Here is a 21,449-nt window from a genome sequence, read left to right as displayed (position 1 = left end):
TGTCTTTCAGCTCTTTCTCTTCTCTTCATCTCTTGTTTGCCTCTGTAGCGCCCGCAGGTAAAAGAGGGGGGGAAAAAAAAACACCCACCTTTTTAATTAGTTTATCAAAGACTGAAAGTGATGCTCATTTTTCTAATAACAGTTACGAATTTGTCCTTTGGGAATGGTTGCTGGAGCCTTTTTTTATTTAATTTCGCCCTTGTTTATTTGCTCTCTGGAAAAAGAAGCTGGAGAGAGCAAACACTGGAGAGTAATCGACACAAACAGCCATACACACAGGTTACTAAAACACCCCATTGACCTATGTCCAGCTCAGCAGCAATTAATTTGAGGTCACTGTCTACTCCCTGACAGGGCTTGTTGGCAATCTGGCCTGTTCTATTGGACTCTGACTATCTTTATTATCCAATCACTGTGCTTCGCCCTGGCGTTCATCCAGCATTAGAGGACGTAGAGAGAGAGAGACTTTTATCTTCTAGTCTCCATCCACCTGCCATCCTCTTTTCTAGCCATTTTTTTTTCTGCCTCTGAAGGAACATTAAGGGTGAAAAAAGACAGACGAAACTCCTGAGAAGACAAAAAGTGAAAAAGTAGGGCAATTTACTGTCAGCTTTAATTGTAATAAAATTTTACAGCCACGGGCATAATGCTCTGTTCTGCCAAGAACCCACCTGGAACTGTAGCCGCAATTAAAGAGTGGAAAAATATGCTCAGGCTGAGATCATCCAGGAACTTCTTTATTTTCGTTTCGTGCACTGAGGGTAATGTTGTGGTTTGTAGGTTGTTTAAATGAAAAACGAATGGAACAACCCCGTCACTTTAGTGCAGTTAACAATTATTCAGCCCTTTGAAGACGAAGCATTACGTTGCACACCATAAAGTTACTTTATTGAAACTTCCCTCACAGCATCCTAACCCCGGTGTGCGTCGGGTTCTAGAAAGTGTCTCATTATGGACGAGGCCTTGTATGATTCATTGACTGTGTTGGATGCAGAACAGTGAACACATCCTGCTCTGTTGTGCAAGGTCTGGGCAACCTGAGAGTCCTTTAGGATGGATGAGGGGCTCATGGAAGCAGCCGCCTCCCACTGAGAGGAGGAAGAGCAGCACACGCCGTCATGTCACAGTGTCCAGAAATCTCCAGCATCAGCAGGAAGTTTGGTTAGATCTGCTGTCGAGTAGCCATCGGTAGCTCTCTACAATCTGCTGATGAAGGCAGTCGCTAAAGGAACAAAAGGAGAAATGTAAATAATCATATGATCAGCCTGATGTCTGGATGGATGGAAGCTGTCATGTTAGAACTGACTCAACTGGTTTCTCCTCCAGGCGAAGTTTTTCTTACTTTTCTATTTCTTGTTGTGACTTTGGGGAACCTGTGTGAGTTTTCAGCCCCAGCTGGCAGTTCATCATGCGTGTCCTTTTCTGGGTGTTGCGAACAACGGAAAGCTGGTAGCTGATTATCTATATCCCGTGTCATCAATTATGACTGACTGTATGAATGGTGTCCTTGCCATTTCCAGTCTTTACTGCATTTATATCGTGTGGGAGTCCGTGGAAATTGACCCATTTTGTTGTTTAAGTTTGAAAATGTGGTTGGTTGTAATTTATGTAGGGGAATGAATATTTTCCATTTTAATATCCAATGTTTGAAAAATCCATTCCCAAATACAACCACAGCTCATGAAATAGCAAAATGTCTTATTTTTATGCAAATGTGACTGTTTGCAGGCTGCCGTTGCAGGCAGAAAGATGGTATTAAAGATACACTCACTGACCACCTCTTTGGGATCACCATCCGTTATTCTAACATAACTTTATTTTGCATTTTTTTTAAATCAAGTTTAAACGAGTGGCCCAAAGCTGATACCAGAAAAAACCGGTCACCAGCTCGAAACAGACCTCATGTAGAGCAGTAGTTTTTACTTTTACTGCATCACGTTGAAGCTATTTCGTTATATGTCAGCATGATGGCCATTATATTATGTACTATAAGCACCTCTCATTAAAACTCAGTTCCCTTCATCAACACTGCAAGCCTCAACCTCAGTGATAAACATGTTAAATCAATACGGCTGTGACAGTCTCACTAAAACTGAATTATCTTTCCAAAGGCAGAATTTATGACAGAGCTGTTGAACTGAATCCCATCAGATGATACAAGTGTTCCTAATAAATTAGCTTATGAGTGTATCTTATAACTGCTCAGAGGTATAACACTGTGAAAGATTTGAGTGGGTCCTGAAAAATGTCATTTGAGACATTTTGAAACCCCACTGTGCAGAAAAATATTTTTTTATTATTTATTTAGATAAAAAGTGTTGTTCATACAGAGAGGTTTATGGCTCCAATGCAGATTTACACACGAAATGATGTGAAAACATACTATACAGACATTGTTTTGACTTGTGGTTAAGGAAGATTACTTCCATCGTCATGTTCATTCAGATGAAACGTGTTTTTCTCACTGAGAAGCAGCAGATTTGATTTCACGCTGGAATAAGCCTTCCTTTATGTATTTGCTCTGTTCTCTGAGCATGACCTCCCACCCTTGGGACATATTGATCCTCCCCCAACATATTAAAGCAGGTCTGACCAGATGGTATTGGGGATGATGCTGGGTCTGCAGTAATAATATTCAAGACATAAAGCGAGAGTGAATTATAACACAGCTGACGGTGACTATTTCAACACCCCAAAAGGAACATTACAATCGGTTAAATCGATTATTCATTAGTGTGCCAATTCTTTGCCTTTTTTGTTGTTCTACTTAATTGTTCCAAACATATATAGCCAGAACAGTTTAGATTAATTTAAACAGAATGTAATACTTCAAAGCAAACTAGCGAGACCAGCACAAAGTCTGTCCAGCTACGATTGCAGCAGAGGGTAATTGTTTGAATGTGTTAATGAATTTCCGATGTTTTGTGCCCTCGCTCACCCTCCGCCTACGCTCTGCCAGCTCCTCCATCTGTCTCCCCCCGCAACAAACTGTTAACCCGGCACCTGGGGGTCATCAGTCATCCTTACATATGTCCAAGGACAAAGGCTAGACAAATGAGTTGTTGTTGTCAGTGACTGAAACTGTTGCTGTTCTTTACAAACACTATCAGTGACGTTATAAAGAACTGTTTTGTTTTTGTTTTTCGTCCTTTCTCTGCTCCCAGTGTCTCCACTCAGCAGTGTTATATGGAGTATCATCATGTTTACCTCATGCCAAGACATGTTGGCACGATCCTTCATTTGGGAGAATCTTGTTATTTACATGAATCAGTGACATTTTCTAGCCAAAATGGGATTTTTACTGCGAAATAGGCAGTGCACTTCCTTACTTTAGAATGAATCGATATGCAGTAAAGCGTGTCAAGTCAAATTGCTCATGCATATTCACTCCCTGGCACACACACAAATGAGAATAAAGTCATACTTAAGATCAGAAAGATGAGAGGGGAATAAAAGCAGATATTGAGGAAAGTGAAAGAGAGGTAGTGATCGTGTGCTGCAGTGCTCCTGCACTGCAACTGATAGGCCGGTTTAACCACTAGTGCTGCTCACTCAAGCTTTAAATAGATGGATAAAACTCTTTTAGCCAGCACTCTTTTATTCGATTCTCCTCCCTGCTTCATCCTGTCATTTCACCTCTCATTTTTTGTCCTGTTTTTTTTTCCTTTCAGTCATCTGTTTCACACACACACACACACACACACACATATTGTATATATCACCACTGTGCTAAAAAAAAAAAAAACTTTGCCAGCAAATGTAACCACTCTCACTTCTCTGTGTGTCTCTTTTCCAATTTGCTCTCGAGGGGAGGTCACACAATACTCCCAAATTGTCCTTCAATCCTCTCTTAACCAGAAGCGATTCATGTTTTTTTTTTCTCCTTCCTACATCTTTCCTCTCTTGCCTTTCCCTTTTTCCTTTCATCTGTCATTTCCCGGTAGTGGTAATGCCATTTTTCAGCTAAGTGAAATACGATGAGTTTTCTCCAGCACTGATAGATGGAGGTGAAATAAAGCCCAATCACCAGGCTGTAGAAACAGACTGCAGGAGAGACAGCGATCAGGGGGAGAGGGGCGACATCTCATCTCTCTACATCGTGGAGAATATGAGGGGGCATGCTGGTTTGCTAATATGTTTCTGCATCTGTGTGTGTGTGTGTGTGTGTATGTTTCCATAGATTGTAGGAAAGAGAGAGCGCCACTCAGACACGTCAGATGAGCTCAGTGTGTAGTGAATCTTTTCTCTCGAGACTATTGAAGCTTCACCATCTTAAGTGTTTGATTTCCTCCTGTTTTCTCACAGATGAAGAAAGCCATATTCCTTGGCAGCTCCTGGCATATACTGGTCACGTGTTAACAATGTGCGTGTAGTTATTTTACTTATTCTCAAAGAGGATTTGTTGAGATTAAACTATTGTCACAACCACAGAATTTAAAAAAAAAAAAAAAGTCCTCGTCTGAGCGTTTGGCCGCTATAACGCAGATCTACTTGTATGGAAGCCTCGGCGCAGGTCACACGCTAGTCGATGTTCACATCAGACACCAGCTGTGGCTGAAACAAAACCCATTAGAAGACTAATGAAGACAAGGCCACTGTTGTTTCATGATGTAAGCAGCCACATGCTAATGGCTTCAACATGGCACAGGGCTTTCATCTACGCACTCTGTGCTCAGTCTTAATTAAGTTGGGATTTGAAATCATTTTTAGGTCGGGCGCCATGTTGACAGGATGAGGTCTTTGCACATGGTTAAAAACTCACTTTATCTCTGATCTCGTTTTATTAGCTTTGTCTTTTTAGTTGTTTTTTTTTCCCCCATTACAAGGGCTTTCATCTTCCTTTTAATGCTCGTCTGACACAGACTGTGTAATTGACAGGATCGCACTGGCCACCACTCCAGAGTCAACTGCCTCATGTGGGACTTTCTCTCACTCCATTTGTGCTAAAAGCTCTTGTCCCTCTCTTTTACTGCCACTGTCTTTTTCACCTTCTCCACCTCCTGCTTTTTTTCCCTCCCTTTTCTTCAGACTGTCAAATGAAAGTGGGTTTGTGCTGTTAGCCTAGTGTGAAATGACACAGTGCTCAGAGTCAATGAGCTGCTTTGATCTTTTGTCATCTTGGACTCCAGCCAGCTGTGGCTGGCTGGCAAGGCGATAATGTCACACTGGAGATTGATTTGGAGGAAGATAGGGTCGACGCTCAGAGAGAATAGTCCTCATTAAGCAGCTCACAACGCAGAAAACTCCACGTTTACTTCACACCTTTTCCTATTCTTCTTCTCCGGCTCTTTCTCCAACTCATTATTTTTCTGCCTGCTCCAGTTAGTCGAACATAAGAGTCTGTCAGCTGTGAAACCAGAAGAACAGCTTGATGTTTTTGCTGCATCAACTTTCAACGTGAGCGCCACGTTGTGCTGATCCTCGGCATCTTTCCACCGACTCGCTTTTGCATTTTAGAGACATGTCTTGTGTTTGCATTCTTGCTTTTAGGCCCAGATGCCACCAAGGATCCATGTCTGAAGGTACGCTGTCCTCCCCACAAGGTGTGTGTCAGCCATGACTACCAGACTGCCATCTGCACCAATCACAAGCAACCAGGCCACAGGTACAACTCACTTCAATATTCATGACTGTATCTTATGATTGTGATAACAAAACCCCAATTTCAGAGGGGCTGAGATGTTGTGTAAAATGTAGAGAATGCTGATTTCTTTCAAATGCACATTTTATTTATTCGTTCCATCATTCGGAGTCTGAAAGTCGCTGCATGATGACAAAGTCAGAATATGTTGAAAAGGTGATTTTGGAAAACAAACATCAGTGGTGCATATACTTTTTTGGCAACAGACCAAAAAACATGACAAGGTCAAGAAAAGTATTGTAGAGGAATGAAAATGAGTTGTTCTTTACTCATAAAACAGCTTTTACACCATAAAGAACTCGCAATTCAAGGCGAGACAACACGAGACAGTGTACAACATTAATCACAACAGCAAGGCTTCACAGTAAAAGAGCTAAGAGACCAAAATAATCTGCCTACAATTCAGACATTAAACCAAAAGAAATACTGATGGAGCTGTGTCAAAGATGACCCAGGACAGCAGCTATCCTATCCCAGACAAGAAAATGTTTTACAGCTGTTATCTCACAAAGCATCAACAAATGGTCTTTATCATATTTTGGAGTAAACTTTCATAATTTGTCAGTAGCACAGTAAACCAACTTGCATAATTAAGAAATGTAAAATATTGTAGTAAACTATTTTTTTTCAAAGTTACAATGCCAAACACTCATGATAACTTAACATTTAACACCATGACAGCACTCTTTTTCAGATACATGTAACTATTGCAGTCAGTTAAAGTAACATGAGTACATTGCATACTCAGTATCTACTGTACGACCAGTTTAGCTTCAGGTAAATAAATGAATAACTAATGTGAAAACCATTTAAATTCAGTTACTCAGTGATTTTTGCTTGATGCCAGCACGGCTTAGTGTCAGAGATACGCATACATATTCTCACCACCAATTAATTTTAATCACAGTGTTTGCTCTGTCACCACCCAATTTGTTTGTGTTCTCAACCATTGCCAATTTTAAGGTTTTTCAATTTTTCAGTTCAAGAAGCATTTCTCCAAAAAGACATGCGAGGGTTTTTTTTTGTGTCTGTCTTGTGTTTAATTGATTTCCTCAAGTCATTAGTTGCTAAGAATCATGGGTTTAATCCATTTTCTTCTGTTGCTATAATTACAAGTTCTATTTGCTGCTTAATATGTCAAATTATTCACCTGGAATCAGTGTCTTCCCAGTATTCATACTGACTGAGGCTTTGGATTATAATACACTGTATCTCTTTGAATTGAATTGACTGTTGAAATTGAAACTAACACATATCCAGTGGTATTACAGAGAACAAATCCAAACATTGAGAATGAGAGGTGTAACAGCTGTGAACCAAACTGGAAAACCTAGATTTTACACACTCGTCACTTTGATGACAGTCGTGTAGAAACATTTTGAGTTGGATACATGTTTATATATAACCTCTATTTTGTCTTCAATTTGCATTCCATTCAGTTTTTTTTTTAATTCTGTTATTTAAAAGTAAACTTCTTAGTAGTTTTAAATTTCACTCATTCTTTTTCATCATGATTTTTTGTAAAAACTATCACACAGACAAAAGAAGCATCCCCTGCCTCTCCCAATCCTTCTTTTAGCTTTTGGGATGACAAGGTTTGAACTGAGCCGAGACACAAAACAATAAATTGAACAGCGGGTTAAGTGAGCATGACATAACAAATATAAAAGGTCAAACAAATATATTCTGTACAGCATGTTATCCACTGCTTTTGAGCGTCATTTACAAATTTCAATGTTTCTTTAACCGCAATCCATGAGCAAATTCATTTTCTAAAAATACTAACAAGTGTCGACACATCAGAAGTTAGTTGTCATCTTAAAGTCGATGGAGTTTTGTAAAACAACTGCACTTATTGGGATCCAACGTTTAGCTGCAGGCTTAGACAATCTACATCAGCAGCAATTCAAAAAGCATCACGGAGGCTTACAGCGTTAATTTGTGAGCATCTCGGTCCTGCTGTGAAGATGGTGGAGTGCAGTCGGATCCGTACTTTCCAGATTAGAGGAATATAGAGACGCTCAGCATGGAGTACGCTGGTATGTGAGGGTTCGGAGGGGAGTGAGAGAGAGACTGCGTCTCTTTAAGAAAAAAAGGAAGTGGAGTGTCTGTCAGCTCTGATTTGTGGAGCTGTCCCTCTCAATGAATATTTGTGATGCAGACGCAGATTTCTTTGGCGCGTCCCACCCTTCGTATTGTGCAGATGAGATGATGCAGCAGGCTGTTTCATCGCACTGCTGTTATAACGTACTTGATGACATGGTTTCATTTATCAGCGCTCATCTGCTGCCGTGGCAGTGGAGCTCAGTGGGTAAGTCTCACATTAGAGAAAACAAAAACATGGCTGACGTGCTCTTAGAGAGCATAGATGTCGCCTCCAGCGCGGAATGAGTGAGTTTGAATGTTCTCCCTGTGAATACATGACTTAACTTTGCCTTTGATGGTTTTCTCCGCTTCACAGTTAGCTGGGATCAGCTGCAGCAATCCCAACATTCAAGACACGTCTAGAAGAAAATTGTATTGAACCGTGAAATAGTTGTAGATGAGTGGATTGCTTGACCTTATGTGTTACTCATTCTTCTCAAATGATTTGAAGGTTGGTTAGAATACTTTCACACCTGAGGAATCATCTTTGCGCTCACCTGACTGGATAAATTAACATGCACTCAAGCTTCCACCGAAGATTCGCCATGCTGTTCTTCATTTGATGTTAATGGGAAGATTACATTGAGCGAGCATTACTTTTAAATAAATTCATTCACTGCTTTTTTAGAATAAAGTCATGCTTCTTTCCTCCTCAGTGTGAAAGCCAGGAAAGGCAGCGTGAGCCACAAGCACAGGCCTGAAGCTGGTCCACATGGAAAATGCAGGCTTTGCTCGGCGCTGCAGTCGACTCCCGTGTGCGGCTCTGACGGGCACACCTATTCCTCCAAGGTGAAATATCCCTTTTCCATTCATCCTTCTCTCTTTAACTTTCAGTGTGTCGTCCTGATATCGTGCTTTCTGAATGACAATGATTTATCAATAGTTTAGTTTGTCAACCATAAAAGCAAGGACAGGACACGGCAGGTGACGGGACTTAAACAGCTGCTGAATTATGTAATTTATGGTTTAGACACTGGACGTGATAGATGTTCTTTTAATTGTCCTTTCATGTACCCTCCCGTTTTTTTTTTCACAACTCTGCCGTTTCGCTTCTCCTTCTTTCTCTCTCAATTTCTGTTTTTCCCCTTTAGATTTCAATATATTCTCCTGTTAGTTTGAATTTAATTACGAAGAAAAGTATTATTATACTGAAAACATGAAATTCAATGTCTTCCTCTCAAATTAGTCAAAGAACGAGTTATTTTTTACCCATGTTTGGCTGCATAGTAAATAGGAGATATTTTTGGTTAAGCATTCTTTTGTGGCAAAACATCTGGATGTTTTTTGTATTTTGAGCATATCTGATTATAATGTGGCAATTTGTTTGGAATCAAATGAAAATATAAAGTAAGAATTTTATTTCAAACGAGTACAACAAAGAAATCTCAATAGAAAGATTTAAATGAATTTGCAGATGTACCCATTGGTGACTTGTAATTTTAAAAGGAACAAAATTTTAAAAAATGAATTAAATAAAGGTTAGAATTGTACCTCGGTGTGAGTCAGATTATCTACCTTTTTTTTTTTTTTTTTTTTGCTTCTACATCAACTAACCAAACTGTTTTATTGATCTCCTAAGAGTAAAGAAAAAGACTGCAGATGCTTCACCTTTCTAATAGTTGAGCAGGAAGTGTAGAAGAGGACGATGAGATTGAGGAGTGTGAAGATTGATACCACATGGCAGAAAAAGGCATAAAGAAGCCAGACTCTGTCCTTGGTCTAACAGCCTGTAGATTCTTATTGACATCCTCTTTCATATTATCTTGGTGTCCTTGTATTCAGTCATTTGGTTGTCAAGAGTGAAACAGAAGAATACTGAAACCTCATACAAATTGCCATAGAGGGCCTCTCCTGAGTGTTTCACACAGTTGAATCAAAGTCCTTGTGACAGGAATATTGGCAGAAATAAAGTACCGTGGTCTATGAGCTCTCAGGTCACCAGCAGTTTTTTGTCACCACCTTAATACCACTTGATAATTTCAACATCAGGGACATTCCTCAAAAGCGTGATAGTGCTCGAGAAGACGCTTTACCCAGAAAGAAAACCTTTTGTTGAACCATTCCCATGTTCTTTTGTGCTCAACGTACGAATATTATTCATGTAACATAATTCATTTCAGTATGTACTTCTTGCTATTGTGTAACGACAACAGCCTTTCTAGAATATAGGAATATGGTCTTCATATACAGCCTGCATGTACTTTCTTAAAACTGTGTTATAAATTCATTAGTTTAATCTAATGTAAGTGCTTTGCCATGGTTTGCTATGTTGTCAGAATAATAATTGTGTTTACAAGGTTAAGGAGCCATCCTTTCCATGCTGACAAAAACAACACTGCATTTTAAACAGGAAGTAAACAGCTGCTGACCACTCATTTGTTTGGTCCACCGGTCCAACTGCCCAGAGCTCCTCTAAATATTAATGTCGGCGCAATGTCCCCCCAGCAACTTCTAGTTTTATTCACTTATGTCATGATCTGTATAAGATTTAGACAGTGTGGCATTCATATCAGTCACCCATGCAAAGAAAATGACATATTTTTGTATCTGAATCAGAAATACAGTACATTTTATATCAAGATCTCTGAAGATTCATATTCCTTTTGATTAAGTCAGTATTAGGCATCTAGACTACAGCTTAAAATCTACATGCAGTATGTAAAGATAACCTCCTCTGTTATATTTTAAATTGCCACAGCCGTTGGGGGTTATCGTCAGTCCTTCTAAAGTAATAACTCACCTTGCTCAGCTTATCCTTGGTTGCAAATGAGACGAAGAAATGTAAAGATGTAAAATACCGCACTTTCCTGCCTTAAGAGGCTGTCTGAGGACGCCAGCCAAATTGACGACACAACGCATAGCAGCCGTTTATAAAGCAACACGGTTTTAATGCACAAGATGCCAGATCACTTGTCGGTGTGTGATGGAGGCAGAGAAGCCTTGAAAGTCATGTTTGGTGAAGTGAAGTTGCACAAAGGTACCAAAAGAAAAAAGATGAAGCGAAGGACCAGAAAGAATCAGAAAAGTCCAGTCTTTAAGCTCATCTTTTCAGCTGAAGTTGATCCTCCAGTCAAGGTGAGGGAAAGCCTCACAGCAACATTAAACCAGATAGACCAAGGCTAATTCTCAGTAACTGCACCTAAAGCAGACAGAGCCAGGGAGGCGGGCGCGTTCACACACATTAGATAGAGCTCAATATAAAGACACCAGCCAAAACATTAGACAAACCTTGCAGGTTGGTGTCTTCATCCATCGTGCCATAGGTTCAAAAAGGTGTTAAAAACAATCTTCAGAGATCTCGGTCCATATCAACCAGCTTTACACAGATACTGCAGAAGTGTGGACTGAATGTCTATCTTGTGAATACTTTCCAACAATACCCTGAAATTGCTGTTTTGGACTGAAATCTGGTCACTCATTGTCATGGTTTCAAAAAGTTGTTTGATAACTGAAATTTCATCAAATATTTTAACCAATTTAATCTAATATCTTTTGCTATCCAGCTGCCGGTATTAGTAACACAATGGTAGAATGTGACATTAAAAGCATGTAAATGGTCTGTAACAGTACTTAGGGTGGCTGCAGTGTTGAAACAATGATCAGTGGGACCCATAGTATGCAAAATGAACATTCCCAACACTGATACACCATCACCAATAGCTGAAACCAAATGATACAAGGCAGGATGGATCAATCATCTTCAACCAGTCTGGTCATTCTCCTCTGACCTCTATCAACAATAAGGCATTTTGGCACATGCAACTTTTTGAAACATTCATTGTTAAACCAGGGATAATTGTGCATGAAAATCCCAGTAGATCAACAAGTTTGTGAAGTAGACTAAAACACTGAAACAGACTGGTGCGTCTGGTTTGATCTTCATTCGACCATGTCTACATGGATGAATGCAGCGTGCTCTGGGTATGTGATTGATTGATAAGCCGTTGAACAGGTGACACAAATTCATGATGTTTGGTGTCTGAGAAAATCCAGATGTCTGGCTTCTTTAAGACTTACCTGCCTGCGCAAAGGATCACAAATGAAAGACAAGAAAATGTGGGTGGCTGTGGTTAGTGTGTCTGTGTTGTGAAAGAGGTGGAGGGCTTCAGTTAGCGGGTGGAGTGATGGCTCCCAGCGGCCCACCCTGAACTCCGCTCACCAGTGAGCTGCTGGTCTCTGGCTTATTCATGTTTTATTATTACATTACATGCCTCCCTCATCATAACCACACACACACTCTCTCTCACACACACTCAATATCCTATTAGGAGGACAGTGCTCTCAGCTCCGGAGAGGCTTCAGCCCACTAAGTTAAATCCATTACTTCCCTCCTCTTGAATCATCCTTTCTCCTCGTGGCTCCTTTTCTCTTCCTCTCCTCTCCTCTCCTCTCCTATTTTAACTTGACCAAGTCAGGTGTTAAAATACTGTTTCATCAAAACCACATTAACCCCTGAGGAGAGGCAAACATAAAGATTCATGGGGCCTCTCAGTGTGCTGACAGTGACTGGAGAAGGTCATCCATTTCCTAAGCGTTCCCTCTTGCTCCCGCTCTCTGTCTCCGACAGCTAATTCAATATGGTGCGAACAGGACAGAGCGCTGTTCCTTTGTCAACAAATTTCATTAGGCAACATTAGCAGGGCTATCGAAGAGGTGACAGGGAGGATATGATGGATTTGAATTGGAACGTGGGAAATGAATGTGCCGGCAGGATAAGGCTAAGCTGGAGAACGGCACGACATGATGTTTATGCACAGTCATGGTCTCACGGTGACAAATCCTGTCGTCATCGTCTTGCAAACAGAATTAACATAACTCATTTCAGTTTTCATTATTCCTTTTGGAAGGGTCTTGTAATTGGATTTCTTTCCTCCGACTAGTCCAAACAATTTCTTAGCCCTCGCTTACCTGAAATGAGATTTATACTGTTAAATTGAAAGTATTCCTTCTTGTTTTGGTGTTGGATTGGGTTTGTACTGGTCTGAATAATAGAATGTCACTGGGCATCTCTGTGTCTAATGTCACATGTGTTTCTCTGCACCTGACCGTCTAACGGACAAATCTGTTCTTCAAGACAAGTGACCAATACTGGCTCAGAAACATTTATCTCAAGAGGCTCTATCTCAGAGGAGGGGGGGGGAGGGTAGTACATAGTTTGTCCCTGCTGAGAAACAAATTTCTGTTTATGGTTAACTTCCTTATTAGGATTACATGAGAAGATTTTGTTCTAGCTGGCTGTTAGGATCCAGCAGGTAAGAAAAAAACATCCCCGGGCTAATTAGGGGGCTCGGCTTTGACAGTGGAAGTCAGGCAGGGAGGTCATTATGAATGAGACTGTAGTCGTCATACCTGTCATACGCATGGTTTATGTTCAGTTAAATAATATTATTAAGACAAAGATATGTCTTAGAAGTTTAATCTGTTAGTAATTCTGGCTTGTTCTGGGTTGTTGGGTTGTTTCTTGTCAGAGCTCAGAATACATAAATGCTCCCCTTAATTGGAATCTTCCTCAAAATAAATACTCCACTCCACACCAAAGTTGTTTTTTTTTTTGTTTTTGTTTTGTTTTTGTTTTGTTTTTTAATTAAAAGAAATGTGATTTAAAAATGCCATCCCACTAATGCCATCCCATAATAATGCTATTTTTCAGAGAGGGCGCACACACTGAAGTGAAGCCACAGCGTAGAAATAAAACATGCAAGATGTGCTGGAGTGATCCTATCACACTTGTAGCTTCACCTCATCTCTATATCACGTCACTTCGAGACTTACTTTAGATTAAACGTCAAGATGTGATGCCACGGCACACTGACAGAGTACAATTTTCTTTTCTTTTTCCCCTCCATCATTCAATCTGAGTCCTTGTTTAATGTACTACATAAATAACAAAAGCAAATTTGACAATCTAACTGTGTTTTGTTGTGTTTCCACTGCGTCTGTCACCAGACATGACATGCACTTAAAAATCCTACCGTTAACTGATTAGCGTAAACCCTTTTTTCTGTCTTCCTAGTCAGGACTAAGCGTCAGTGTTGGGAGTAGCACATCATGAATTAACACATGACCGTAATACCACTGCTTTTGCCAGTAACACAGTAGGTGATTGCTCTTATAAAAATAACAATAGCACTGTAACAATTACAGAGATTTTCATGAGCTCATTGGGTTTTTACTTCTGTTAAAAAACAACTTTATTTTTTTAGTGTTAACTAAAACTATTGCCTCAATGGTGACTTTTTAAACCTTCCTCTTTTGTAAAGTAGAAGCTCCTGATTACATCTAAACTCAGCCGTCCTGACAGCAACACGACGGATGTCTGACTGCTGGAGCCTTCACCATCAGCCTGCACTCGCCGTACCTGTAATTTATTCACGGCACTAAATAAAAGTTACCTTTATAAGACCTGTCTGCAGCTGTGCCCTTGTAGGTTGTATACGCCAGCTGTTTTTTGCTGCTTTCTGACTTTTTTATTGCTTTCTATGTGTTTCTTTGGAGAAGAGGTGTCATGGTGAGTTCTGCCTGACGACCAAAAGTTGTTTTGTCCTCATGTGAACCCCGGTGGCTCCAAATGCTGGACTGATTGACTCAAACACACTATTGTAATATGTCTGCACCCCAGTTTGATTTGCAGCTGTCTGACAAGTGAATCACGAATAGACCGACCCACACAACGTTAATAGCTCATCTAATGTGTCACAGCAACACTTCAGTCATACAAATGTGTGCCTGTTAGTAAGAGGCCCCCTCTGAGTGAGACACTTTCATATAATGAGTTAGAATTCCAGGTAACTAGTTTTTATTTTACTGTTATCTAGTGACTCTACTATAATTTAAAATTGTGTTCAGCAGAAATTCAAAAAACTGTTTGGCATAAATGACCCTGGCAATGGCTCATTTGGGAGAACAGTTGGCTTCTGCCAGATAATGGTTCGATTCCACCTTGTCCATATGGTGAAGTGTCCTTAAGCAAAGCACATAAAAAATCTCAGTTATTCCCAGCAAGCGTGTGAATGTGACAGATAACGTAGAAGCATGGCATAATGCACTTTTGAGTAAAAGATCTTTAACTAATTAGGTCTCACGACTGTAATGAAGAGCTGCTTTGCAAGGTGGGCCTGTGCAGGACATGAGGCTGAAGTATGGAAGCAAAGCTCTGGGTAGAGTGTTAACTAAGTGTGTGCAGTTTATTTTGGTTTGTTTTTCATGCTTTATTGTTATTTTCTTTATTATATGCTTAAGAAAACTAATGGTGATTGTCCACTCGTTAAGATTTCAAACCAGTATGTTGGAAGAATAATGCTCTAATTCACGCGTGTGTGTGTGTGTGTGTGTGTGTGTGTGTGTGTGTGTGTGTGTGTGTGTGTGTGTGTGTGTGTGTGTGTGTGTGTGTGTGTGTGTGTGTGTGTGTGTCTTTTTTTTTTTCTTTTTCTTTTTTTTCTTTTTTTTGGCTTGCTTCCACAGTGCAAATTGGAGTTTCAGAGTTGCCTTTCTGGGAAAACGATCTCAGTTAAATGTGACGGACTATGTCCTTGCCTGCCTGGCCAGGAGGAATTCAGCAAACCATCACCCACTTCTGAGAAGGCTGGTGAGTGCTTTACATTCCATGTTTAGATACCCGGTTTTCACTAGAATAATCCGTCCCTCTGCTTAGAAACACCAATATATGTCGGGATAGAGAGCAGATTTCCCATTATTTCCAAGCTGTTACATCATTAGCCTTCTTGCCCTACTCACTGCTGCATTTGATTTGAGCTCTTACTGTACGAACGAATACAAGTGGATTCTTGGAGGAGCAAAGGTAAGATTAAGTGGCAAGACAAAGGGATGACTAAAGAACATTATCTGTGTCTGGGCCATTTTTAGGACCCGAATTGCTCCGATGTGTCTCATAGCAACTTCCAAAAATGCTTCCACTGGTAATCCCTCAAATTCTCTGGTGATTCACGGTGTTTCCATTTCTTTCCTGTCAGCTCTCTCCCCTTACTCATGTTATTTTCTTTCCCTCCCATCCTATTGCTCCCACCCATTCTCTGACAGCTGCAGCGATCAGTGATGGACTGACTGTGTGTGTCTTATTGTTTGTCATGAAAATAGGATTTCTGCAGATGGATGGAGAGATTGTGGTGTAGAACTGCAAACTAAAGGAAAGCAACACAGAAAAGGATGGATAGTTATTGTAACAGACTTCTCTCCAAATCGGGGGAGTGTTGGAGTTTTACTTTGTGTGTTTGTTGTGAGTCCGTCTGGCTGTCTATGATGTGGTCTGCCTTTCTTCTTACTGTCTTACACCGCGCCCCTTTCATGCTGATGCACCTCTTTCCTAATCACTCTGTGATTAGGAAGCATTTATAAGGATTCTGAGCTTCATCAGACACGTTCAATCGAAAAGGAAAGTGTCTACTAATTAATGACAGCTCCCTCTTTATTTTGCACTCTTCCTCCATTAGTTTAAGCCTGAATGATGGCGTGTACAGAGAGTGATGCGCTTACAGAGAAGTGTTTTACCAACTTGACTGCTGTCTAATTAATTCCCCTCTGTCTTTGCTCAATATATAATTATGTGTTTGGTTTGCTGAGAGCTTGTCTCACTGGACAGAACAAAGTGAAAAAAGCCTGTGTGGAAAGAAAGGAAATGTATTTCTAGATCTTTCAAAGTGTCAACATCCAGCATAACACTTATTTTTTACTGTATAAATCTGCTATGAAGGGCTTTCCCCATTTCCTGTTTCTGTCTCGCCCCTCTGTCTTTCCGACTTGGCCGTCCTCCTTTCATGTACTTTGCAAAACAGCCCGTCCTAAGACTGTCTGTCAGATAACGCATCCGAATGTTTGTGCATTCAGAGGTGGCGCAGATGAGTGAAGTCTGTTTGTCATCTCTCAACCTGATAGAATCTCTCATTAGATCAACAACACAAAATGGTAAACAGATGGGGATAGCAGTAGGTGAGGAAAACACCGTACGTGCGTGTGTGCGTGCACAAGTGTGTGTCAGACTGTGTTCCTATGGAAACAGTCAAAAGATTGCAGCAGTTTGATATGTGCAATCACTCCTCTGTTTACTGATAGCCACAGGTTCACGCTGGGTTTGAACATTCACACCAGACTAGTAAATATCTCAGTTCACACAACACCTGCGCCTGCAACTGTGGCTCCATAAGCGTCACTTTATCAGAAAACAGGACCATTTGCTGGCTTGTTTTTGTGTACGCAGTGACTGGAGGAATGGTTAGATATCATTGATGTCAACATGTGAACGTAACCTTTCAGTCATCACTGCAGTATGGAAGTTGTCAAGTTAACCTTACATACCTAAAAGAAGTCAAAGTATTCTATTATAAGTACGAATGCTACAAAAAGTTGAAGAAAAAGTGCAAATAAATCAAGAGGTGAAGTATGTGTTTGTGACCCTCCTCTCTGCAGACGGCTGATGGTGAAAGCTTCACAGTGAGCTGACATAGTAGGAAATAAGCCGGACAGGTAGAGCTAAGCCAATTAAAGTGGCAGTGAGCGAGACGGTTGATAATAAGCAAACCTAATCTTACAGAGGAGCTAGCATGTTTTCATACCAGCGTACGTTTGCTGGGGCCAGAGAGCTCACTCTGCTCTGGTATTTTCATCGACATGATTACCTCTAGTGCTCTTCGACTCATTTTGTGCAGCTTATCAATGATGAGCAAATTAATTCAGCCTGTTTAGGAGAGTTTAATTATTTCAGTGGCATCACTGTACACAAGAAGAGGAAAAAGCCGCATCATTCATTCCAGTTCATTACAGGTAATTCAACAAAGTTGCACTTTTGCCACACCTTAATAATCAAGATCTAATTGTAAGCACCTGCTTTGATTTCACTGATTACACCTGAGTTAAAAACCCCGACCTCCTCCAATCTCTCTTTGCTCATTTAATGCTCCCTCGCTCATTTTCTCCATAGCAAGAGGTAAATTTAGACTTCAGACACTCATTAATCATTGTCTGTTTTACGGCAGGTGGTTGAGTAGCAAAACAATTTTTCCCATCATTAAAAATAAGAAGCACTTTCTTGCAGGAATGTGGGCAGAAAGATTGTTATTGTTAGGCTGATGAAAATTTCAGGTCGACGTTGAGGCTCATGTTCAAAATTGGACTCTTTTATAGAAATGTAAATACTTTGCACCAAGCAATATTTATGCTATATATTCAAGGCGCATGTGTATAACCCTTGAACCTGTCAGAGACATGCGTCAGTATTGTTGCCTATTTCAACATTTTATTTGGTCTCGATTACATTACATTTGTTTCTTAAAATATTGGTTTGATATATGTAACATTATATGTAGATCCTGTTGTTATTTTTTTTTTCTTCAAAATCATGAGGAAGAAGTCACTCTGGGAAAAGAGCTGGTCTACTCTCCTACGGTTGTATACCATCAGTATAATGTGTGTGATTAAGTGAAGGCATCAGGCAGCACTTATCGATCGGTCTGCAGCGTTTCATCCTCTTTTTCTCATTCACTGCCATGCTTTTAAATGATTGTAAGATGTCAAATATATGCAGCAGCATACTATTTATTTTAGAGTGCGATGTGATTTTTTTTTTTTTTTTCAGTGCTGGGCTTCGAATATATTTCCGAGTGTCTTTGCGTCAGTCACAGTAATAACCTTTATTTTTCAGAGTGGTTGCAGCAAAGTGGGGCACAGGTGTGTTTGTCAGTGACATCTCTCCCAGACTTCCCTCCTCCTCCTCCTCCTCTATACTCTCCCATCTCTATCTATTGCTCATTTATTGTCCCTCTCGAGTCTCTAATCCATCATTTTGCAGAGTGCTGGGCTCAAGCTCAAACTCTGCATTCTCATGCTCTCTGGCAGTTTTCTTTTTTAATACTTTGTTCAGAGGACTGCGACTGTGCTTCGCCATTTCTAAAGTGGCATTTGTCTGAAATGACTGAGACTAAAGTCACTGCTGTATTGTAATCCTCAGTTGGAAAGGGAAAAGCACAGCTTGGAGGGAAAAATTTAGACCAAAAATGTCAATGATTATGATTACAATTAGGTTAATTGCATGTGTCAATTGCTCATTTGTAATCTTTTGTTTTAATGACTATTTAAAATTCCTCTTAATGAACATTCAGTCCTGATGTGGCTGCAGAGCCGTCGCTGCTGTGGCTTTCTTGTCAGCAAAGGTTACGGCTACAGCACAGATGCTGTGGATTTCATTTGATCCATCGTCACCTCCCAAGGCATAACTGCTGTGACATTTCATATCATCACTTCCTCATGTAAAACAAAGAGTCGAGCTGGCACGAGATGATACAGCGGCTCATGTGCGGAAAGGCCCAAGTCACTAGCAGTTATGGTCAATGACATTTTAAAAGTAATAATATTTCTTTTACTGTCAGCTACTGTTGAACAAAGACATTGACGAAACAAAGAAACTGAGGATAAGCGGGCAAAATCCCCTCGCTAAATTAAATTTTTCCTGGCATCCCTGTCTGAACGCTCCACAGAGAGCGCACAGGAGGACAGATTGTGCTCTCCTCTCTTCTGCCGCCACACTTCCTATCTTCTCCTCACGCCTGCCAATTGCACAGGGATTTTTTTTTTTCTCAGAGCGCTGACCAGTCTGACGAGTGCCTGTGGAGCGTTTTTGTGGAACATTTTGACACTATCTTGACTTTTCTTTTTTTTTTTTTTTTTTTGAAGCGGCAGTGGTCATTTTCTCAAGCAACTAATGTTTACGTTTTCCTGACAAGGTACCTGCTCTTACGTTGATGCAAACCCTCCCAAAGAGACACATTCAGTCATTGCAATTTTGACATGAATTATAACCAGCTGAGATAAACTACAATTAGCATTAGCAGAACAGTGAGCTTGTAAATAATGACGGCTGGTAATATCTCTCACTTACTGATGATAATTGGGGGTAAAATTTGCCACGTTTAGCCGAATGAATTGACTGCTGTTAAAACTGGTGCAAGGACACCATTGCTAGCTATTTAGAAAATAATCCAAATTAGCACTAATATGAATTTAAGAGAAGTTGCACTGTTTGTTTGTTTGTGCCCTCTTTCTAGAACTGCTCTGAATACGCAACACAAAAAAGTATTTAGGCTATTTATCACTACAAGGATAGCAGTGGAAGTAACCTCCTTGGAGGAATGCATAAACAACCCAGACTCAGAATAACAGGGATCTTCCGATTCTCCCCATTCTGCTAACATTGCATGAATTCTAATTTAACCCTTGGAGTGATACTATTTTTGTGAGAGTTTCTTTTCCCATTTCTTGCTTCTCAAAACTGATTGTTTGTACACTATTAAAAAAAAGTGTGTGTGCGTGTTATAGTTGACGGGGTAGTAATGGCTTTGATCCTGATTATTTAGTGCTGCTATTTTTTATGGTGATTTTCCATACGCTTTTTATTTGAAGTCAACATTTACAATCAGAATTTTGCAGATTAAGAAGTTTATGTCACCCTGCCACGATCGAATTTATCATTTACTCCCGCATACACCGAGATACACTAAGATCTGATTAAAATTAGGCATCTGAAACTGCTCCGCTAACTGGTTTGCCTCCTCTCCGGCTCATTCTGTATCGGTCTCAGCTCCATCTCCACTTTTCTCGCTCCCCGTCTGTGCAGACAGTGTATTACTGATCATTATCTGGGCTAACCTCAGCTCGCTGCCACTGAGATTGTTCTGGAAAGTTGATAGCTTGGGGCAAAAAAAAATCAAACATACCCTTGTATCTTTTTAATGAATCTGACCTTATATCTTCACCAGTTCTTGCGCCTGACTGTCACAGTTCCTTTCTTTCTCCTTCTGTTACCTTGTTAAGAAGTGTCATCTCCCTCCCCCGCTTCCATCACTCTGCGTTTCCTCTCCATCTGCCTTTAATCTTGATCTGATCAGACCGTGCTCCTGATGTCTCAAGGTGATCACTACGCACCTTTCCAGAGCCTGGATCGAGAACCACTCCCTCTGTTTCATAAGACAAACTTAGTTAATCATTTATAGATGATAAAAGCGACCTATTGAAGAATTCAGAGCCTGACATCTTCTGATGTTTAAAGTTATGTATTACTGAGTCTGGAGGACACATTTATCTTATGACCAGCCGGAGGAAATGACAGCATATTTAATTTGGGAAAGTGGTTCACAACCACCTTGTGATGGCAGTCACGATCACAACATCTGCTTATGGCTGCCACTTGTTTGTGCTCAACTATAAAAGAACAAAAGAGATGTCTGTTGTGAAATATGCTTTAGAGAATAAAAAATCTGACAAACACCACAAATGTGGGTTCAAAGATTTTATGCACTTAAATGGTTTAATTATGTAAATGTTACTGAAGCACATCCATTGTTCTCGTGGTTGTGGTGTTTTCCTTCTTCACTTTTTCGTTAATGCCTGTATTTGGATAGTCACTAGCTAAAAGGTTCATTTACAGCAAATTCAAAGATGCTTTTTAATCAAAGAGAACATAAAAACCTTGCGGCCCCACCCTGGACCCAAACCATAAGACATTAGAAGATTATCTCAATATTATTGTCTTTTTTTGTTTCATTGAATAGATCAGCTATAATTTCTGTGTATATATCTATTTAAACATGTTTTTAACACATGTTCGATTCGATACAAATTTTCAATGATTTGCCTACACATGCACACAGTACTGTATTGC

General features: G+C 40.2%; 1 protein-coding gene across 3 annotated transcripts in view; it reads left to right on the top strand.

The window, feature by feature from the left end:
- The window catches only part of spock1 (SPARC (osteonectin), cwcv and kazal like domains proteoglycan 1), a 112,568-nt gene that overhangs the window by 80,017 nt on the left and 11,102 nt on the right, over positions 1-21,449 (top strand). For all 3 annotated transcript variants that reach the window (XM_030101481.1, XM_030101466.1, XM_030101474.1), the window contains 3 exons: positions 5,491-5,605; positions 8,443-8,575; positions 15,248-15,371. In XM_030101481.1, the coding sequence (XP_029957341.1) occupies positions 5,491-5,605; positions 8,443-8,575; positions 15,248-15,371 (372 nt within the window). The remainder of the gene's footprint in view (positions 1-5,490; positions 5,606-8,442; positions 8,576-15,247; positions 15,372-21,449) is intronic.

Source organism: Salarias fasciatus, chromosome 2 (genome assembly GCF_902148845.1).
Source record: "Salarias fasciatus chromosome 2, fSalaFa1.1, whole genome shotgun sequence".
NCBI lineage: Eukaryota > Metazoa > Chordata > Actinopteri > Blenniiformes > Blenniidae > Salarias > Salarias fasciatus.
This window is presented reverse-complemented; position numbering and strand designations above follow the sequence as displayed.